Source organism: Bufo gargarizans, chromosome 5 (genome assembly GCF_014858855.1).
Source record: "Bufo gargarizans isolate SCDJY-AF-19 chromosome 5, ASM1485885v1, whole genome shotgun sequence".
NCBI lineage: Eukaryota > Metazoa > Chordata > Amphibia > Anura > Bufonidae > Bufo > Bufo gargarizans.
In genome coordinates this window covers 384,444,828-384,464,806 of record NC_058084.1, presented here as the reverse complement: position 1 = coordinate 384,464,806, position 19,979 = coordinate 384,444,828, and the positions used below count along the sequence as shown (strand labels likewise).

General features: G+C 44.2%; 1 protein-coding gene across 1 annotated transcript in view; it reads left to right on the top strand.

The window, feature by feature from the left end:
* The window catches only part of C5H7orf31 (chromosome 5 C7orf31 homolog), a 49,341-nt gene that overhangs the window by 16,731 nt on the left and 12,631 nt on the right, over positions 1-19,979 (top strand). Inside the window, exons 2-6 of the mRNA XM_044295537.1 lie at positions 832-1,011; positions 4,542-4,613; positions 10,370-10,399; positions 10,486-10,661; positions 12,772-12,860. Coding sequence (XP_044151472.1) covers positions 832-1,011; positions 4,542-4,613; positions 10,370-10,399; positions 10,486-10,661; positions 12,772-12,860 — 547 coding nt within the window. The remainder of the gene's footprint in view (positions 1-831; positions 1,012-4,541; positions 4,614-10,369; positions 10,400-10,485; positions 10,662-12,771; positions 12,861-19,979) is intronic.

The following is a 19,979-nucleotide window of genomic DNA, read 5'->3' as shown; positions in this document are numbered from 1 at the left end:
TTCTGCAGTGAGCAGAAGGAGAGAATGGGAGTGGTAATGGCCCTGATGATGATGCGTCACCGCATACTTCCTCAGCCCGTTGGTCCCTTGGGTTGTGTCTGTAAGGTTGGCCACCCTTGATTTATACACAGACATATGTTCCTATAGTCTGGCACTGGCAGTGGCAGTGCTACATTTTCAGGAGGAATAACTGAGGAACAGAACAATGCAGAGTTATAAAAAGATGCTCCATAATTGTTGTTTTGTAAATAATACAAGCATTTACTTAGAACACAAATGTCAAGATGAGAGATCTTCTTTAAATCAATGGGATCCATTGCAAAATGAATCAAAACTTATCTGTCATCCTTCATAGATCCTTTAAAACTGAACCCATGATGCCAGTGTGAACAGAGTCTAAGGCTACTTTCACACTTGCTGTAGCCTTTTCCGCCAGGCTGTTCCAGCGGGGGAACAGCCTGCCGGATCCATGCTATCACTAGTCCACCATGCCGCCGGAAGCCCAATCCGGCCCCATTCACTGTAATGGGAGCGGGCCGACATGCTGAGAGGTGGTCGGACAAAAACGACAACATGCTGCGGTTTTTGTCAGTCCGCCTCTCGGCTTGTTTGCCGGGGGCCTGGGCAGACTTCTGGTGGCACAGTGGACTAATCTCAAATATTATAGGGGTTGGAATCATATCAAATATTTTACGTACTGAATTAAAAAAATATTACCGGAGATGGTTAGCAAAATTCCTCCTATAATTTCATGCCATTCTAATGCTTTCCTGCACCTCAATTTAATCACTAGAAATGAGAAAATAATCCATGATTCTCTCTATCATACAGATATCATGAGTATCGCTCATCAACACCTGTTACCTTGCGGCTTCCATGGGGCAGGGAAAGAGAATATGGAGGAATAGGAGCCGTGTCTCTTCCAGCTGACCATCGACCAAAGACAGAACCTCCACCGCAAGAGGCAAAAGGGCATAAGCACTATGGCTATGGAGGAGACCCCTGGCCCAGGTATGCTATGAAGGCTCACTCTGTAGTGGCTTTGGCTAAAAACTTTAATCTTAGGAGGTCATCTATTAGCCTGAAATACGCCTATTGTGTATTTCAGGCACAGATGCCCCGAAATTATGTAGAGGCTGGCACCTCTTCATAACATCGGCGATTCACCGACAGAGCAGGGGTCTAAAACGTCGGTCTTAATAAATGACCCCTAGTCTTTATTATTACTCTCTGGACATATATAGGCCATGCTCTTTGGTAGCTGCTGTGCCAATGAATTGCTAGCCGGTCCCAGGTTCCGTTTGGCATGTAAACAGTACCAGTCCTATTTTCTATACCGGCTGCAGCACCATATCAACTAAAAGAAATCCAACCAACAACGTGCTGCATAATAATATATTGAAATTAAGTTTGTGGTGTTGACCACATGTGGAAATGAACACCAAGTGCCATATGGCTCTGGTCACAAGTCAGTTCAGCCGGGCTTTTATGCTGCCATGTTCCATCCAATGTAACACGCCAGTTTCTGCCCTACACAGTGCCTGAATAGAGACTGAAGCTGGTTCAAACCATACCTCCCAATTATCTAAATGAACAAAGAGGGACACGTTGTGCGGCAAATTGTTTCTTCACTAGCCACGCCTCTAACTCCGCCCCAAATCATAACTATGCACCTAATCCCAACCAGTCCTCTTAATGCCCCCACATAGTAATTATTCCTCCTTCATGCCATCGAACACATTGTGCCCACTCACAGAATTATGCCCAGCTGTGCCCTCAGTAATATGCCCATTTATGTGCCCCCTCACGGAATTATGCCCAGCTGTTCCCACAGTAATTTGTCCAGCTGTGCCCCCAGTAATATGCCCAGCTATGTGCCCCCAGTAATATGGCCAGTTATGTGCTCCCAGTAATATGTCCAGCTGTGCCCCCAGTAATATGCCCAGCTGTGCCCCCAGTAATATGCCCAGCTGTGCCCCCAGTAATATGCCCAGCTGTGCCCCTAGTAATATGCCCAGCTGTGCCCCCAGTACTATGCCCAGCTGTGCCCCCAGTACTATGCCCAGCTGTGCCCCAGTAATATGTATAGCTGTGCCCCCAGTAATATGCCCAGCTATGTGCCCCCCAGTAATATGCCCAGCTATGTGCCCCCCAGTAATATGCCCAGTTATGTGCCCCCCAGTAATTTGTCCAGCTGTGCCCCCGAGTAATATGCCCAGCGGTGCCCCCAGTAATATGTATCGCTGTGCCCCCAGTAATATGCCCAGTTATGTGCCCCCCAGTAATATGTCCAGCTGTGCCCCCCAGTAGTATGTCCGGTTATGTGCCTCTCACAGAAAGTAAAAAAAAAATAAGCACCACATACGTACCTCATTCCTAGCAGCAGGGCATTGGCTGCTCTGGTCTGTGGAGGAGGCGGAGCCGAGGCTGACGGCCGGTCCCGCCCCCTGCACAGACCAGAGGTGTGGAGAGTCGGCAGGGGGGAGGAATGATGAAGCAGGGAGCCAATGCTTCATCATAATACACTGGCAACTGTCCAGAGACAGCTGCCAGAAAGCTGGACATAGCTCCCCCCGTCCCGGGACAGCCACTGAAACCCGGGACTGTCCCGCTGGATCCGGGGCGGTTGGGAGGTATATTCAAACATCAGCAATTTTAATCTAGGCAGCCATTTAAAAAGTATCACGTTACCACAGTGTCTGACTGAGGTGCCTAGGGCCCACAAGTAAAATTCATTTTGGGGGCCCACTGTAAAACTACATGTAAATACTACCTGCTCACACAGTGGCAGCAGTAGCAAGACACTACAAGATGATGGATGATGGGGGTCCTTGTAGTGGCCTGCGTCTGTGCCTAGAAGTCTTCCCCAACACCGATGTAATAATTACAGATGAGCAAAGTATTCAAAAATTCGATTCGGCTCCTACGCCGAATTTTACAAAAGAAATTTGCTTTGTGACGAATTACTTCATCATGAAGCACATATCTTTTTAAGTAGCAGGTGCAATGACAGGTAGCAGCCATCTTGATTGAAGATCTAGTGAGAATCTCGTCGGCTGGCGTGGGGACGTCATACATCACCGCGCACAGGATTTCGTGTGAGATCTTTAATCAAGATGGCGGCAGCGGCCAGCGCGAGCAAATCTTTTTTTTTTTTTACCACCATTCATGCAAAATCAGTTCGCTACCACGAAGCACAAGAAAATTCGCAGCGAATCAAATTTTTCCTGAAATCCTACTAATAATAAACTGGCTAGTGTTAACTAATATACTCAGTTTTTATGCAAGCATAGGCTGGTATGTGTATGTAGTACAGTCAGTCTACTGTGCATGTGCCACTTATGCAGGGTTGGCGGACTAAATGCCCACCGGGGGATTCAACAGTCCGAGCCTGCATGGCCGCATTCCTTGTCTGTAAATGATAATTTCACATATGACCACAAGAGGTCAGTATTTCCCACTTAAAATCACTTTAATGACCATAGAAGGTAACCATGGTTGCTATATTCCAATTCTACCACTAGATGTCACCAGGTAGGAGGCATCTGGACTACACAAAGTAGTCATCATCCATATGATATACAGTAATACACACTGTATATTGCTGTGTATTTGCTGTTTCTCACATACTGTAAAATTCCACTCTGAAGCATCTAATAATGCAGAACACCTGAGACTGATTTATCATATGAAATCTTAGGGTGCTTTCACACTAGTGTTTTTGTTTTCCGGTATTGAGTTCCGTTCTCGGGGCTCAATACCGGGAAAAAACTGATCAGTTTTATCCTAATGCATTCTGAATGGAGAGCAATCTGTTAAGGATGCATCAGTTCAGTCCCTCTTACGTTTTTTGGACAGATAAAATACAGCAGCATGCTGCAGTTTTCTCTCCGGCCAAAAATACTGATCACTTGCCGGAATACCGGATCCGGCATTAATTTACATTGAAGTCTATTAGTGCCGGCATTAGGTGTTCCGGCAAAACGGAATGCGCAAAAAATGCAAAAAAAATAATACCGGATCTGTTTTTCCAGATGACACCAGAGAGACGGATCTGTCTGACAAGTGCCATCAGTTTGAGCCCGGATTGCCAGATTCGGCGACGGAACTGCCTGCCGGAATATTGTGCCGCAAGTGTGAAAGTAGCCTTAGATTGTGAATCCTTAACTTTCTAAAGTTGCTAACACCAAAAGAAAGAGAGGCTAGCACAAATAGCAATGTATAAAGTGCAGAGTGCAAGATGCAAAGTACATGGATAATACATACTGAACTGTTGCTGAAGAGCCATAGAATAGATACCCGAGTGGTAAGCTTCTTCAGGGGGGAAGTGTGTATACGATATGTGACTGCGGAGTGCACCATGCTAGTTATGTGACTGCGGAGTGCACCGTGCTAGTTATGTGACTGCACTTGGATTGCTTGTTTCAGCATTTCTTCTAAGGAACACGATAAGAAGTGTTTCCTAGAAGAAATGCCTTCTGAGGCTGGAATAAAACACTGCCATATGTAGAATCCTCCTAACAGCGTTCTCTGTCTTCCAGGGGGCTACCAATAGAGCAGTACTACGAGCTGACCAAGCTGAAGAAAAGCGCTGTCCGTGTGAGTGATGACCTGTGAGTATATTGTTTGATCCATTGATGAAGTGAAGCAGCGGACGCTATGTTGGGGGTGTAGTACAGTAAACCATTCAGTCAAGGGCCCAGTGCTCACCTATTTCTAGAACTCCCATAGAGATAAATGGGGCAGAAGTGTGCAAGCCTGACCAGCCGCTCCATTCATTTCAGGGGGTCCCTGAGGCATACAGTGTCCCTGTTTTCATGATTAGTGGGGCCCCCCACCAGACTGCAGATAGGGGATAACTTGTCACCACTCAAATACTCCTTTAAAGGGGTTGTGCACTTTTTACTATTGATGACCTATCCTCAATGACCTATGCTCACCAGGAGTCGGACCCCCGCCGATCTGATATTGATGGCCTATCCTCAATGACCTGTGCTCACCAGGAGTCTGACCCCCGCCGATGTGATATTGATGACCTATCCTCAATGACCTATGTTTACCAGGAGTCAGACCCCCACTGATCTGATATTGACGACCTATCCTCAATGACCTATGCTCACCAGGAGTCGGACCCCCACTGATCTGATATTGACGACCTATCCTCAATGACCTATGCTCACCAGGAGTCGGACCCCTACCGATCTGATATTGATGACCTATCCTCAGAGACCTATGCTCACCACTGCAATTGCTGTGGCGAGCAGGTAAACTAAGCAGAGCAGGCAGCACTCGTATGAGTGCTACCTTCTCTTCAAATAGCTGATCGGCAGGGGTGCCAGGAGTCGGACCCCTGTCGATCTAAAATTGATAACCTATCTTGAGGATAGGTCATTAATATAGATAAAGCGGAGAATCCCTTTAATGCCTTGTTCAGACATTGTCATGTCACCATTTCTATACCCCATGGGCTGGTACTCCCAGCACCCCCCTCCCCACACACACTCATCATGAAGGAATGATGGTGAACCACTTCTCCTTCATTGCTCACCAGGCACCACTCAGTATTTCAGTAATGGCTGGGCCTGTTATAGCAGCTCAGTCCTACTGAAGGGAATGAGAATGAGCTGTAATACCAGGCAAACAATGAAGGAGATGCGGGGCTTCTTCAAGCACAGCGGTCGGGGGGTCTCAAGAATCTGACCTCACTCATTTAAAATTGTGGGCCTATCCTAGGGAGGGGAGGGGGGGCATCAATTGTATGGCCCTAAAGAATCTCTCTAAGGCTACTTTAACACCAGCATGGATCAGCAAAAAAGCTTCCGTTCTGGTAATACAACCTTCTGCATCTGTTCTGAACGGATCCGGTTGTATTCTCTTTAAAATAGCCATGATGGATAATGAACTCCACTGAAAGTCAGTGGGGGACGGATCCGTTTTCTATTGTGTCCGAGAAAACTGATCAGTCCCCATTGACTTACATTGTGAGTCATGACTGATCCGTCTTGCTCCGCACCGCATCGCGGACAGAAAAACGCTGCTTACAGTGTTATTCTGTCCGCGATCGGGACGGAACGGAATGTATTCTGGAGCATTCCGTTTTATTCGGTTCAGTTTTGTCCCTATTGACAATGAATGGGGACAAAATGGAAGCGTTTTTTTTCCCACTATTGAGATCCTATGATGGATCTCATTACTGGAATGGAAAAGTGCAGATGTGAAAGTAGCCTGAGCTTTAACTGTCACATGCCAGCAAAGCAGTTGGACTGTATATTCACATGTGAGCTCTGCAGCACGGAGCGAGAGGCTGCTCCGTATAGAAATACACCCAGTGTACTATGTGCGGAATCCTATCTACTTGTATTCTCATGTCCACACTTATCTTTCCAGCTCCTCACACCCCCATGACACAGAACTTTGTTGAGAGTGATTTGTTGGATGGTTACATTGTTTTTAGTGGCGTTTTTCTGCACTTCTGTGTTTTGTTTTTAGGTGATTTTTGCAGCCTTTTTTTGCTGTATAAATGGAAGCTTTAGATTTCAGATAAAGATCTATGGTAAATATGCGATAAGCAGCAGAGGCGGTGTGGAGGATGGAAGTAGTTGTACTTAGAGTCCCTGGGCACTACAGTGATGAGACGGGCGCATCTTTTAATTCCTCTAAAGGCACTCTCTGGTTTTTACGCTCTCCTGCCTGATGTATGTTGAGTTTCCCTTAATGTTGATGTATTTAAAGGGCATCTGTCAGCAGATTTGTACCTATGAAAGTGGCATGTACACTTCGCAGCTGAAGGCATCTGTGTTGGTCCTATGTTCATATGTGCCCGCGTTGCTGAGAAAAATGATGTTTTAATATATGCAAATGAGCCTCCAGGAGCAAATCTAAAGCGTTGACGTTACTCCTAGAGGCTCTGCTCTCTCTGCAACTGCCGTGTCCTCTGCACTTTGATTAATAGGGCCAGGCAGTGTAAAAGGGATGCAGTTGCAGAGAGAGCAGAGCATCTAGGTGTAACATCTACTGCCCCCGTTGCTCCTAGAGGCTCGTTTGTATAGATTAAAACATCATTTTTCTCAGCAATGGGCAATGGGCACATATGATCATGGGACCAAAACAGATGCCTTCAGCTGCCAAGCGCACATGCAACAGATCAGCCAGTTTCATAGGTACAAATCTGCTGACAGATGCCCTTTAAAGAGGAAGGCAGGGTCTCTTGATGTAGCTGCGGATATCAGTGCAGTATAAGGGCTCGTTCGCACGAACGTTTTCTGCTTTCCGTATACGGGCCGGTCCGTATACGGAACCATTTATTTCAATGGTTCCGCAAAAAAAACGGAATGTACTCCGTATGCATTCCATTTCCGTATTTCCGTTCAAAGATAGAACATGTCCTATTATCGCCCGCAAATCACGTTCCGTGGCTCCATTCAAGCAAATGGGTCCACAAAAAAAACAGAACACATACAGAATGTACTCCGTATGTCTTCCATATCCGTTCCGTTTTTGCGGAACCATCTATTGAAAATGTTATGCCCAGCCCAATTTTTTCTATGTTATTACTGTATACTGTATATGCCGTACGGAAAAACGGAATGGAACCAGAAACACTACTGAAACAAAAAAACGGAAAAACTGATCTGTTAAAAACGGCTCGCAAAACACTGAAAAAGCCTTACGGTCGTGTGAACAAGCCCTAAAGGAGTAATATTATAACTGAAGATTCAAGTTCAATCACATCAGTTACAGTTCTCAACATGCATGAACTGGCAGGTGTTACAGGAGTGCATTTTGCACAGTTTTTCCAGGTTGCATTGCTGAAGAAAGAGTTAACAGCCACAATTGTCGTCTTCAGTAACTTTCTTGAATCTACTACAAGCATCCAGGAATAAGCGATGCAACACTCTCTATGAAATGCAATGTCCTGCAACCACCAGACAGATCCCGAGTTCTGCACTTTTCGGACATGTCGCTGTACTCACAATATACGCTTCCACAAATGTCCTCTGCGGGATGTAGATAATTTTCCTATACAGATGGCCAATCTGCTCCACAGAACTACTCTTCACCATCACCTTGTTTATGGCATGCTCCTAGGATATATCTTTTGATCTGTATCCACATTGCTATCTGTTTTGCTTGTCTCTTGCTGGTTCAATCCAGAGCTGCCATCAATGCCTACATTCAGAGTAATCTAACTCCTCCTCGGTATGGGGAGAGGATACAGACCCACCTCATAATAAAGACCTCTTAACTGCTAACTGCCTATTATACAGGAAAATGCATAAACACACAGTGAAACACATTTTTGACCTTCTGGTAGCATACATACAGGAACTATACATCAAAGCCCTTTTGCAGTGAAATAAAAAGTGCGCTAGCAGTGGGATACTGCTATATTTTTTTTTTTATTATTATTTATTTATTTTTTCGACTGGCGTTTTAGGCCCCACAGAACTTACCATTTTCAGAATCTGTCAAGAATATCTTTTGGCGGTTTGGCATCTGCACAAAGGGAAGCTTACATAAACTCCATCAGTCCTGATAACATTGGCTTGCTCTCTTCTCCTTACATACTTACCCCTGTATACATTCCTGCAACCAAATACAATGGACCAGGTCCGTAGATATCCTGGACCTCGGTGGGGCTGGATGCCTGTCAGCGGGACATATATATGTATCATTCCTTGAGTGGATCAATCCCACTACAGGTATATATGTATCCACCAGCCCCACATCTATTCACTAGCCCACTTTTGTGTTGTGTGTGAGCACCCGTCTTATGTGCCCCCTGATGAACCTTATGAATGGGGGAAACGCGTCGGGTGACAGGGTACTTCTTTTAGGGCTAATTAGGGTAATCCAGGATAGGTACGGGGACGAAGGGTCACCACCATCAGGTGATGCCTCTGGGCTGAGGATTAATCAGGAACCTAACAGGGATAGTTCTGTCCCTGGACACAATTGAATCCCCATCATCTACCAAATCCTGGACCAATTTCTATCTCATCTAGGGTTATATATGTGTATTGTTTGACCAGTATAGGTCTTTTTAAAGGCATTAATAAAATTCATAGTTTTAAGGGTTCTTGATTATTTTTCTAAATATTTTTGCTTAAAGAACGGGACCCATTTATTGACTTATATCTGTACGCAGCTTTGTCACATTCTTTACGTCCGTGAGGATGTGCACATTTAGAAAGCCATAACCTAATATCCCTGATATTGCATTTCTGGATCTTTGGAATCCATTCACGGACGAAAACATGCTTGAAGGACATATTGTAGGGTAATATATGTTTGGTCACCATGGGAATGTCTACATGTTCCTCCTAAGCTATCTTGCTTCCATTTCCTTCCACACCACAAAAAACTGTACTTGTAAATTATTTGGCTTCCTTTGAAACTTATATTTGTATGATCTCATGAACACGTTAGAGTGCTGCTCAAGGACCCATAGGCACTTTATGTGGTGCTGTATGGCACTTTCATTTAAAGGTATAGTTCTCCACATATAGTGTAATATGAAAGCCTTTATTGTCTAACTTCTACAAAAAGTTAGAGACTGGTAAGACTTAAGCGGGTTCTCTGGTTTCATAATTGAATTATCTGTCCAGCGTACACTGCATCTTTTTGTCCCATATACCTATTTTTTCACGTCACCGCTTTCCTTCCCCTGCACCAAGACTGGGAGATACAGCACGGACACAAGATCACAGGCTTCGGCTCTAGGAGAGCAGTAGGAGACCCACTGGGCAAGCACCGACACAGGTCTCAGCGCTTGGAGTGCAGCAGGCACAAAAAGACAGGACTAGATGTCTAGCCCTGTCAATCCAGGAGAGGAGGGAGGAGCTAAAGCTGAAAGGGGCTAAAAAAAAACTGGTGCTCTGAGGGCTCTGGCCAGCTCCTAGGTGCTCCAGTAAGGTCATTTGCATATATATATATATATATATATATAAATATGCAGGTTTCTCAGCGATGGGGCCACAGATAGTCATAGGGTATTGTTTTTATCAGCTTGACCAACCCTACCACGCAGTATGCCTGGTTTAATAGGGTTGATCATGCTGACAGATGTTCTTTAGATTCAGCCTTTTTCCACCACTGACTTCATATCAAGGCATATTACGAGTGACCCTTTCAGAATCCAGTAATTACATAATATGTTTAGTTACTATTTTCCTAGTACTGACAAATATGCAAGTGATTTTGTATCCACCTGACAACTATATCTAAATAAAACTATAATTTAAGCCAGACTGAATTTTAACTGCAATAGTACGTTATGTAAAACCTTGTATCACTATAGTAACGTATAACAGGTCTCTTTGTACAACAGTAGAAGATCATACAATATGAACACATTTTATTTCTACAGGTATCCAAAACCGCCGGCTGCTTCTATTAGGTAAGCAAAAAATATAATATAAGCCAGTCTGTAAAGTTTTATAAAAATAACTGAGAACTGAGCTTATGTAGTGTCTTATAACACAGTGACAAACAAATCTGTGAGGACTTCCCAGCAGAACATCCATATCATTCCCACATATCCAAGTATGCTGTGTTCCCCAGCTGCACACCATCAGAAGAACCTTCACGGTGTCCCACTCCACTGCATCCACAAACGGCAGCAAGTGGTTACCCCACCGTCATCTTGCGTAAAACTAAAGGTACTGTATGTTCAACCAGTGCTGGATACATTGGATCTTATACAAGAAAATTGGGGCAAAGACTGGAAGTGTGGCCCATAGCAACCACCAGTCTGACTACTGGTTGAATTTTCAGATCTGCTTTCACTCAGGAGCGTAACTAAAGGCTTACTGGCCTCAGTGCAAAAGTTCATCTTGGGCCCCCTCCCCTCCATGTAACTTCTCCTCATGTTTGCCAGCAGGGGCCAATCCATACCTTTTCAGCAGTATCGCTGTGTCTCTTAATTGACCATTGATGCAGAACTAGTAGCCAGGATCATACTGTACTTCTTTGGAGGTTGCATAGAGAATGAATGGAGCAGCAGGGCACATACTTGGCCTGCCACACCATCAGAACGGGAACATGGGGTCCCAGCAGTCAGACCCCACACGATCAGTTAGTTATCCCTTATTCTGTAGACAGTGGATGACTTTCATACTTAGCACAAACCTTTTAAGCTTCACCAGTTTCCCCTCTGCAGCCTCCATATCTAATTGTACATTTTCCCAGACTTCTATGGGAGGCATAAAACCTGATCCCTCAGCAATAGTCCATGAGAGAGCATTGTCAGTGCAGGAGGGGAGAAGAAGTTGGAGAAAAGGGTATCTTTTTGTGATAAGATATATTACAAAGTTTCTAATATTCACTTGTACCATTGATTTATAAGAAGTTTGTTGAAACAATATTAGTCATTCAAAGGGGATCTCCAAGCTTCCAATATTTATGACCTATCCTCAGGGTAAGTCATTTATATTTGATTGGTGAGGGTCCAGCGCCCTGCATCCTCACAATCAGCTGTTCTTTGCAGCCTCTGGCACTGGAACTAGCACTTTGAACAGAGCTGTGCTCCCTGCTCCACTCAAAGTGTAGTAGCTGCTGTAGTGCTGCTGTAGTGCCAGGTTACTGCACGTTGTTCACGTCAGTGGGATTCGAGCCGCATGGCCTGTACACTTTGAACAGAGGTTTACTTCCTGTTCCATTCAAAATGCGAGCTCCAGCACCACAGGCTGCAGGGAACAGCTGGTCGGTGCGGTGTTGAACCCTCACTGACCAGATAGTAATGACATATCCTGAGGATAGGTTGTCAATATCAGAAGCCTTGAAAACCCCTTGAAAGCCTCATACACAGGACCATATGTAATTTGTGGTCTGCAAAACACAGAAAAAATAAATCCAACAAAATACATACGGCTGTGTGCATGAGAAGCAATCCCATAACAAGCAGCCGAACCTTCTTGTGCTGCAAAAAACCACAAGAACTGTTTACTGCAGACTCTATATCATTTCCATGTCAATCAAGCTGTAGACTACACAAGGATACAGAGGAAAATCACAGGGATTGTGGATTTTATGGCATAAAGAACAGTATATACAGTCAGGTCCATAAATATTGGGACATCGACACACACCTGGCCATTGTCCCATTACTTTTGGCCCCTTAACAAGTGGGAGGCACATATGCAATCTGTTGTAATTCCTACACCGTTCACCTGATTTGGATGTAAATCCCCTCAAATTAAAGCTGACAGTCTGCAGTTAAAGCACATCTTGTTGGTTTCATTTCAAATCCATTGTGGTGGTGTATAGAGCCAAAAATGTTAGAATTGTGTCGATGTCCCAATATTTATGGACCTGACTGTATATATCAGCTCCATGCTCAAATGTTCCACTGACTGGCAGACAGCCCTTCTTCCATGTGCCGCTGGAGAGATACCTTCTAATTTGCAGCAGATATTGCTTTGCTGGGCACCCCAGGAACATACCGTACTAGGCACATACTGTATGAGGCCAGCTGTCCTATATATGACAGAGCAGCTGTCAGGGCACCCCTCCTTATAGGGCCCATATGCCCTAATGGGCCACACTGTTGATGCTATTATCATTATCTGTGGTTTGGAGCCCAGTGGCCAGGTTCAGGAGGACACCTTCTGTAGCTGGAGGAGAGAATGCAGCTTAGAGATTTTGACATTTTTCTGCTGGCAGGTCTGTTCTTGCTCATTGTTATCTATATACCAGTGTGATTTTAAATACTTAGGGTATTTTCTATAATATGACTAAACTGAGATACAGTAAATTGTGATTATTTATCAGGTAATCCATACAGGCATGAGATAGTCACCATTACTTCTGAAGCTCAAAAGTTGCCACTCACATGGCCAGGACAGGACGGATACTATCATGTAAGTAGCAATGGATATCATGTGTGAATCTATTAGGATTGATTACAAGGGCGTCAAAAAATGACAACCAATTCGATCTCAGCTAGTCACTTTCTAATGTAGTTTAAAGGGGTATGCCAGTCAAGTCAAGTTAGGGGATAGAAGAAGACCATTAGATTGGTAGGGTTGCCACCACTGGGATCTCCACTGATCACGAGAATGGGGCCCCCGTCTACTCATGCTTGCTTGCTGCGGCCCATCCATACCTTTTCAGCATTTGCAAAGTGAAATCTGCAGCTAAATCCGCAAACATAATTCACATGCCGAGGATTTGGAAATCTGCGCAGCAGGTTGATTTCCGTGCAGAACAAATCCACAAAGACCACATGAGGTTCGTCCACATGGGAATCCACGTCCTGCGAAGGGGCCTTCACACTCAGCAGATTGATTTGAAAATCGGTTCCACTCATTTGAATGGGGTTGTTTTGGCGCAAAGCATGTGAATTTCTGGATTTCTTCAGTGAATGGAACTGTTGTGTGTGAAGGGCCCCATAAACTGCAAAAATGCACAAAAACGCCACCAAAAACCTGTGTGTGTACTGACCCTAAATGTGACAGCCTGTAAGGACTCATGCACACAGCGGTGTCTGTGTTTTGGTCCACAAAAACACGGATCTGCAAAATACAGATACCTTCCATTGCATTCCATATTTTTCTCACATCCATCAGCAGAAAGAGCTATTCTCGTGAAGAAGAATAGGACATGTTCTGTAATTTAGGCTACTTTCACACTCGCATTTCGGCTTTCCGTTTGTGAGATCCGTTCAGGGCTCTCACAAGCGGTCCAAAACGGATCAGTTTTGCCCTAATGCATTCTGAATGGAAAAGGATCAGGACCGATTCCGCTCTGGAGGCGGACACCAAAACGCTGCCTGCAGCGCTCTGCTATCCGCCTGACGAAGCGGAGCCAAACGGATCCGTCCTGCCACACAATGTAAGTCAATGGGGATGGATCCGTTTTCTCTTACACAATCGGGCACAATAGAAAACGGATCCGTCCCCCATTGACTTTCAATGGTGTTCAAGACGGATCCGTCATGGCTATAGAAGACATAATACAACCGGATCCGTTCATGACGGATGCAGGCGGTTGTATTATTGTAACGGAAGCGTTTTTGCAGATCCATGACGGATCCGCAAAAAACGCTAGTGTGAAAATAGCCTTACAGAACAGCCACATGGAACCACAGAGAATACGGATGCGTGCACGGCCCCATAGAAATGAATGGACCAGCGTGCTATCCGCAAAAAAGCCAGATAGTACACAAATGGAAAATATGGTCGCTAGCATGATACCTTAATGGTCAGGTTTTTGTCAGTAGTGGTTTTTAGGGCCGCAGTTTTGGTCTGCATCCGATCTGCGTTTTTTTTTCTGATCGGATGCGGACCCATTCATCACAATGGGGCAGCAAAAGACGCGGACAGCAAAACTGTGTGCTGTCCACATCCGTAAGTCCGTTCTGCAGCCCTGTAAAAAAAAATAGAACATATCCAATTGCAGACGGGGGGGAGTTTGGCAACATGCTAACAGCAGGGATCTGTGGTGTGCGGATCTGCGGATTGCTGTGTGCATGCATGAGGCATTATGTGAGGCCCATTTTTCTCCTGTAATTAGATGCAATTGACCTTTCCCTACCCATTTCATTATATGCAGCAGAACATGTGTCTGGGAATTGTCTGTAGCTCCAAAGTGCATGCAGCAGATAATAAGGCTCTCATAAGTGGAAGTGCCGAAAGTGTCCCCTTCCTTCCTGCCTCCAGTTACTATAGAGATCACACGTCAGCTGTAGATTTTATGGTACTGGTGTCATGTTTCCTTATAGCCCAAACCAGTATTGTGGATCAGCAACATTCTTCAGTTTCATGGATTGCCTGCAGTGCGCCTTGTGAATCATACCGTAGGGCACATTTACTATAGTGTCTGCGCCTGTTTGTAGGCAGAAAAATGCTGTTTTAGTCTTATTTTTTTTATCGCATATACTATTGAAATTGTGCCTGTTGTGGATGCATTTGTGCCTCATTCGCCAATTTTTTTTCTTTAGACTACAGCAATTCAGACGTCTTCTAACTTTTGCAACTATTTTATTTAGGTGCGTCTTTGTTGCAAAAACAGGCCTCATGCACACGGCCGTTGTTTTGGTCCGCATCCGAGCCGATGCGGACCCATTCACTTCAATGGGTGCTGTCCGTGTGCTGTCCACATCCGTTGCTCCGTTCCGTGGTCCGCAAAAAAAATATAACCTGTCCTATTCTTGACCGTTTTGCGGGCAAGAATAGGCAGTTATATCAATGGCTGCCCGTGCTGTTCCGCAAATTGAGGAACGCACACGGGCGCCATCCGTGCTTTGCGGATCCGCAATTTGCGGACCGCAAAACACACAACGGTCGTGTGCATGAGGCCTACTTTGTACTCCATTCCGGGGCTGCTGTACTTTTCTTAGTCAGTTTTGAGCGGTGAAGTGCGCAGAAATTGCATTAAAAGTCGCACTTTCATGGAGACATGCACCTAATCACAGCTCATTTGTACAAATGTTTCATGCGCATACTAATTTGGTCCACATCCGATACGTATTTTTTGCGAGTTGGATATGAACCCATTTACTTCCGTGGGTCCCTAAAAGATGCGGACAGCACACCATATCCTCTCCGCATCCGTATGTCAGTTCCATGGCCTGGCAAAAAAAAGGACATGTCCTATTCTTGTCCATTTTACAGACAAGGATAGGACTGTTCTATAGAGGGCAGGATGTTCTGTTCCACAAAATGCGGAACACACATGGCCGAGATCCGCAATTGCAGACCGCTAAAATGACAATGACTGTGTGCATGAGCCCTGATAGCAATACACCTAGTCTAATTCACGAAGTGCTGTGCGACTTTTCATAAATACTAGGCAAAAGACCAACAGATGAAGCAAATATGCCTGTCTAAGTTTACCCCTAAAAGCAGACATGCCCTATTATTATCTGCATTACCGACAAGGATAGGTCTGTTCTATTAGGGGCCGGCCCTTCCGTTCCGCAAAATGCGGAATGCGCAAAACACCCAACGGTCATGTGCATGAGCCCTTATATAGGAATCAAGTAGGCTAGCTGTCAGCTGAACTAGTTATGGGCCCAGCCTCAGCAGTGCACTGAAAAGGCCAGTCATTGGCTGCAGCAGTCACATGTTGTCACCACTGCAGCCAAGAAAACAGCAGCCTGCCAGGAGAACCGGAGCTGCAGTGCAGGATCTATCAGATAATCTAGGGGGACATTTGTCATGTCTGCTACGCCAGTTTTGTGGCCTAAAATGACACAAGAGATGCCCACATGTGATATTTGGTTCCCTTTTTTTCTGACATTTGGTCAAATTTTGCGACATTTGGTGAGCTTCACCATTTTTACAGATGGAGTGAAAAGTAGGTCAGGATTTCAGATTAGAACACCTTTAGACATTGTTATATATGTGCGGGTCCCACCTCTGTAACCTACACCTATCTCCATAACGGGCCCTCGAAATCGACGTAAAGTGCACCAATTATCCATATGGATCCATAGTGGGTAATATTGATGAAAGCCTTTTAAAACATAGGATATGCCAAACGTTAGAGGCTGGTATCATTTCCCAGGGGTTGCAAAACATCTGGTTGGCCATTGGAAACCTCTGGGAAAATACCAGATTCAATCAAGACACCCTGATATGGAATAATATTTATCTTAATGAGTTTGAAAACTTGGAATAAAAGATCTGGGTAAACTACGGAATATTTACATTAGGACAGATAATCCAGAATAATCAAATAATAAGCTTTCAGGAATTAAAGCAAAAAATTGATTTCCAAGACAGAGATTTTTTTTTTACTATATCCAACTCAAACATGCGGTAAGATCAAGTATAAGAAATATCCAGGGTATAGGGAAACTCCCAGCCTCGTTAAAAAAGATCTTAGGGTTACCTATTGAAAAGTGTAAAATATCGACAATATATAATATAATTGCGATACAAAATCGGATAAGATATGGTACTTTTATTAAAGGAAAAATCTGTGAAGGGACAGGAATACAGTTAGATCAGGAAGATTGGGAATATACACTCACCTAAAGAATTATTAGGAACACCTGTTCTATTTCTCATTAATGTGATTATCTAGTCAACCAATCACATGGCAGTTGCTTCAATGCATGTAGGGTTGTGGTCCTGGTCAAGACAATCTCCTGAACTCCAAACTGAATGTCAGAATGGGAAAGAAAGGTGGGCTACAACAGCAGAAGACCCCACCAGGTACCACTCATCTCCACTACAAATAGGAAAAAGAGGCTACAATTTGCACGAGCTCACCAAAATTGGACTGTTGAAGACTGGAAAAATGTTGCCTGGTCTGATGAGTCTCGATTTCTGTTGAGACATTCAAATGGTAGAGTCCGATTTTGGCGTAAACAGAATGAGAACATGTATCCATCATGCCTTGTTACCACTGTGCAGGCTGGTGGTGGTGGTGTAATGGTGTGGGGGATGTTTTCTGGGCACACTTTAGGCCCCTTATTGCCAATTGGCAATTGTTTAAATGCCACGGGCTACCTGAGCATTGTTTCTGACCATGTCCATCCCTTCATGACCACCATGTACCCATCCTCTGATGGCTACTTCTAGCAGGATAATGCACCATGTCACAAAGCTCAAATCATTTCAAATTGGTTTCTTGAACATGACAATGAGTTCACTGTACTAAAATGCCCCCCACAGTCACCAGATCTCAACCCAATAGAGCATCTTTGGGATGTGGTGGAACGGGAGCTTCGTGCCCTGGATGTGCATCCCTCAAATCTCCATCAACTGCAAGATGCTATCCTATCAATATGGGCCAACATTTCTAAAGAATGCTATCAGCACCTTGTTGAATCAATGCCACGTAGAATTAAGGCAGTTCTGAAGGCAAAAGGGGATCCAACACCGTATTAGTATGGTGTTCCTAATAATTCTTTAGGTGAGTGTATATATCAAGAGATTAGAGGAACTTCCCTAAATCCTGCACATCGTTTAACTCAGTTTAATCTGGTTCATAGGTTATACTATACTCCAGCTAGATTAATGAAATTCTATAAGACCAAGGTATTTAAATGTAATAAGTGCAATAAGGTGGGAGCCGATGATATCCACTTAATGTGGGGCTGCCCGTATATATACAAAATTTTTGGGGAGAGGTGATAATACAAATTAAGAATATGCACCAGATTGAGATACCAAAAAGATTTGAAGTGTTGGTACTAGGATTGGTAAGGGATATAGGGCAGAGAAAGACCCAAGAACTGGTTGTTAAAACTACTTTTCCAGGCCAGAAGAAGCATTGTTAAAAAAATTGATCGAGAAGAAAGCCCCTTAAGTAAAAAACTGGGAGAGAAATGTTAAAAACATGGTGGCATGCAAAAAAGTAATATAAAATCTCAGAAGAAACTATCCATATATGGGGAAATATAGGGAGCATGGTTAGTGTAGGGGGTAGAGGGGTAAAGAGGATTCAGGGGCTGGAAGTGGACAACAGGATTTTTTTTTGGGGGGGGGATTGGTTAAGGTTTGGGGGGAGGGGATAAAAGGGTTACAGGGAAAGGAAAAGGGGAAAAAAGAAAAAAAAATCTGTGTAAGAGTTCAGACAGTGATAGGTTGAAGAAGTTATAATACAAGAACGATAACAATTTTAGGCCCCTTTCACGCGGGCGAGTATTCTGTGCGGGTGCAATGCGTGAGTTGAACGCATTGCACCCGCACTGAATCCTGACCCATTCATTTCTATGGGGCTGTGCACACGAGCGGTGATTTTCATGCATCACTTGTGCGTTGCGTGAAAATCGCAGCATGCTCCTCTTTGTGCGTTTTTCACGTAACGCAGGCCCCATAGAAATGAATAGGGTTGCGTAAAAATCGCAAGCATCCGCAAGCAAGTGCGATTTTCACGCACGGTTGCTAGGTGACAATCGGGATGGTTACCCGATCATTATTATTTCCCCTTATAACATGGTGATAAGGGAAAATAATAGCATTCTGAATACAGAATGCATAGTACAATGGGGCTGGAGGGGTTAAAAAAATTATTTAACTCACCTTAATCCACTTGTTCGCGCAGCCGGCATCTCTTCTGTCTTCATCTGTGAGCAATAGTACCTTTGATGACGTCACTAGGCTCATCACATGATCCATCACCACGCTCGTCTGCAAGGGGCCTTAGGTAGCAACATGTTAATTGAGAATGTAATGAATTGGAAAATGTTAGTCTGAAGCTACAATTGTAATTAACTAAATCTGTCAACTGTATACAATGTCTGAAAGATCATGTTGTTTCTCTTTTATATATTTAATAAAGATTATAAAAAAATAATTAAAAAAAGTGCACCGCGCATGTGCGGTGTGTGCTCTCCATTCATTTCTACAGAAGTTCCAAAAACAGCCGAGCAATTGAGCTTGGCTATTTACAGCAGTCCTATAGAAATTAATGGCGGCTTCTTTCTGCTTACTTCAGAGGTCCCGTTCTGGAGGTGCGGGTCCCAGAGGTGATATGCCACCAATGTCTCAGATGAAACCACTCCGTCTCATTTATGATTTCCAACATTTCAAAAAGTCACAAAAAAGTTGCATCTCCGCGCCAGGCACCTTCCCTGGTGTACTTTTACAGACATAGGCATAAGCCACATTGCACTTGGGCCAAATATATAATTACTGTGCGCCATTTTATAAATTTGGTGCAACCTCACAAAGCGAAGACAGACTTAAAACTGACCCCAAAACCACAGCAAATGATAAACAAGCATTTCTACAAACACCCATCATCATCATCGATACCTGACCTAATGATTGGTCCATGCAAAATAATCTAAACAGTTCATGCACGTGGCCGTATTACAGATCTACGATCTACTTTGCACAAAGCCATATAGCATCATGAATAGTGCTGAGCGAACTTCTGTTTCCAGGTTCGGAGTATAAGGTTCTGGATATCTGGATAAAACTTATGGTTTGTGATAGCGGAATCCATAATGGAATTCTTAGATAACCCAAACCTTGTACGCCGAACTTGAAAACAGAAGTTCGCTCAACACCAGTTATGAA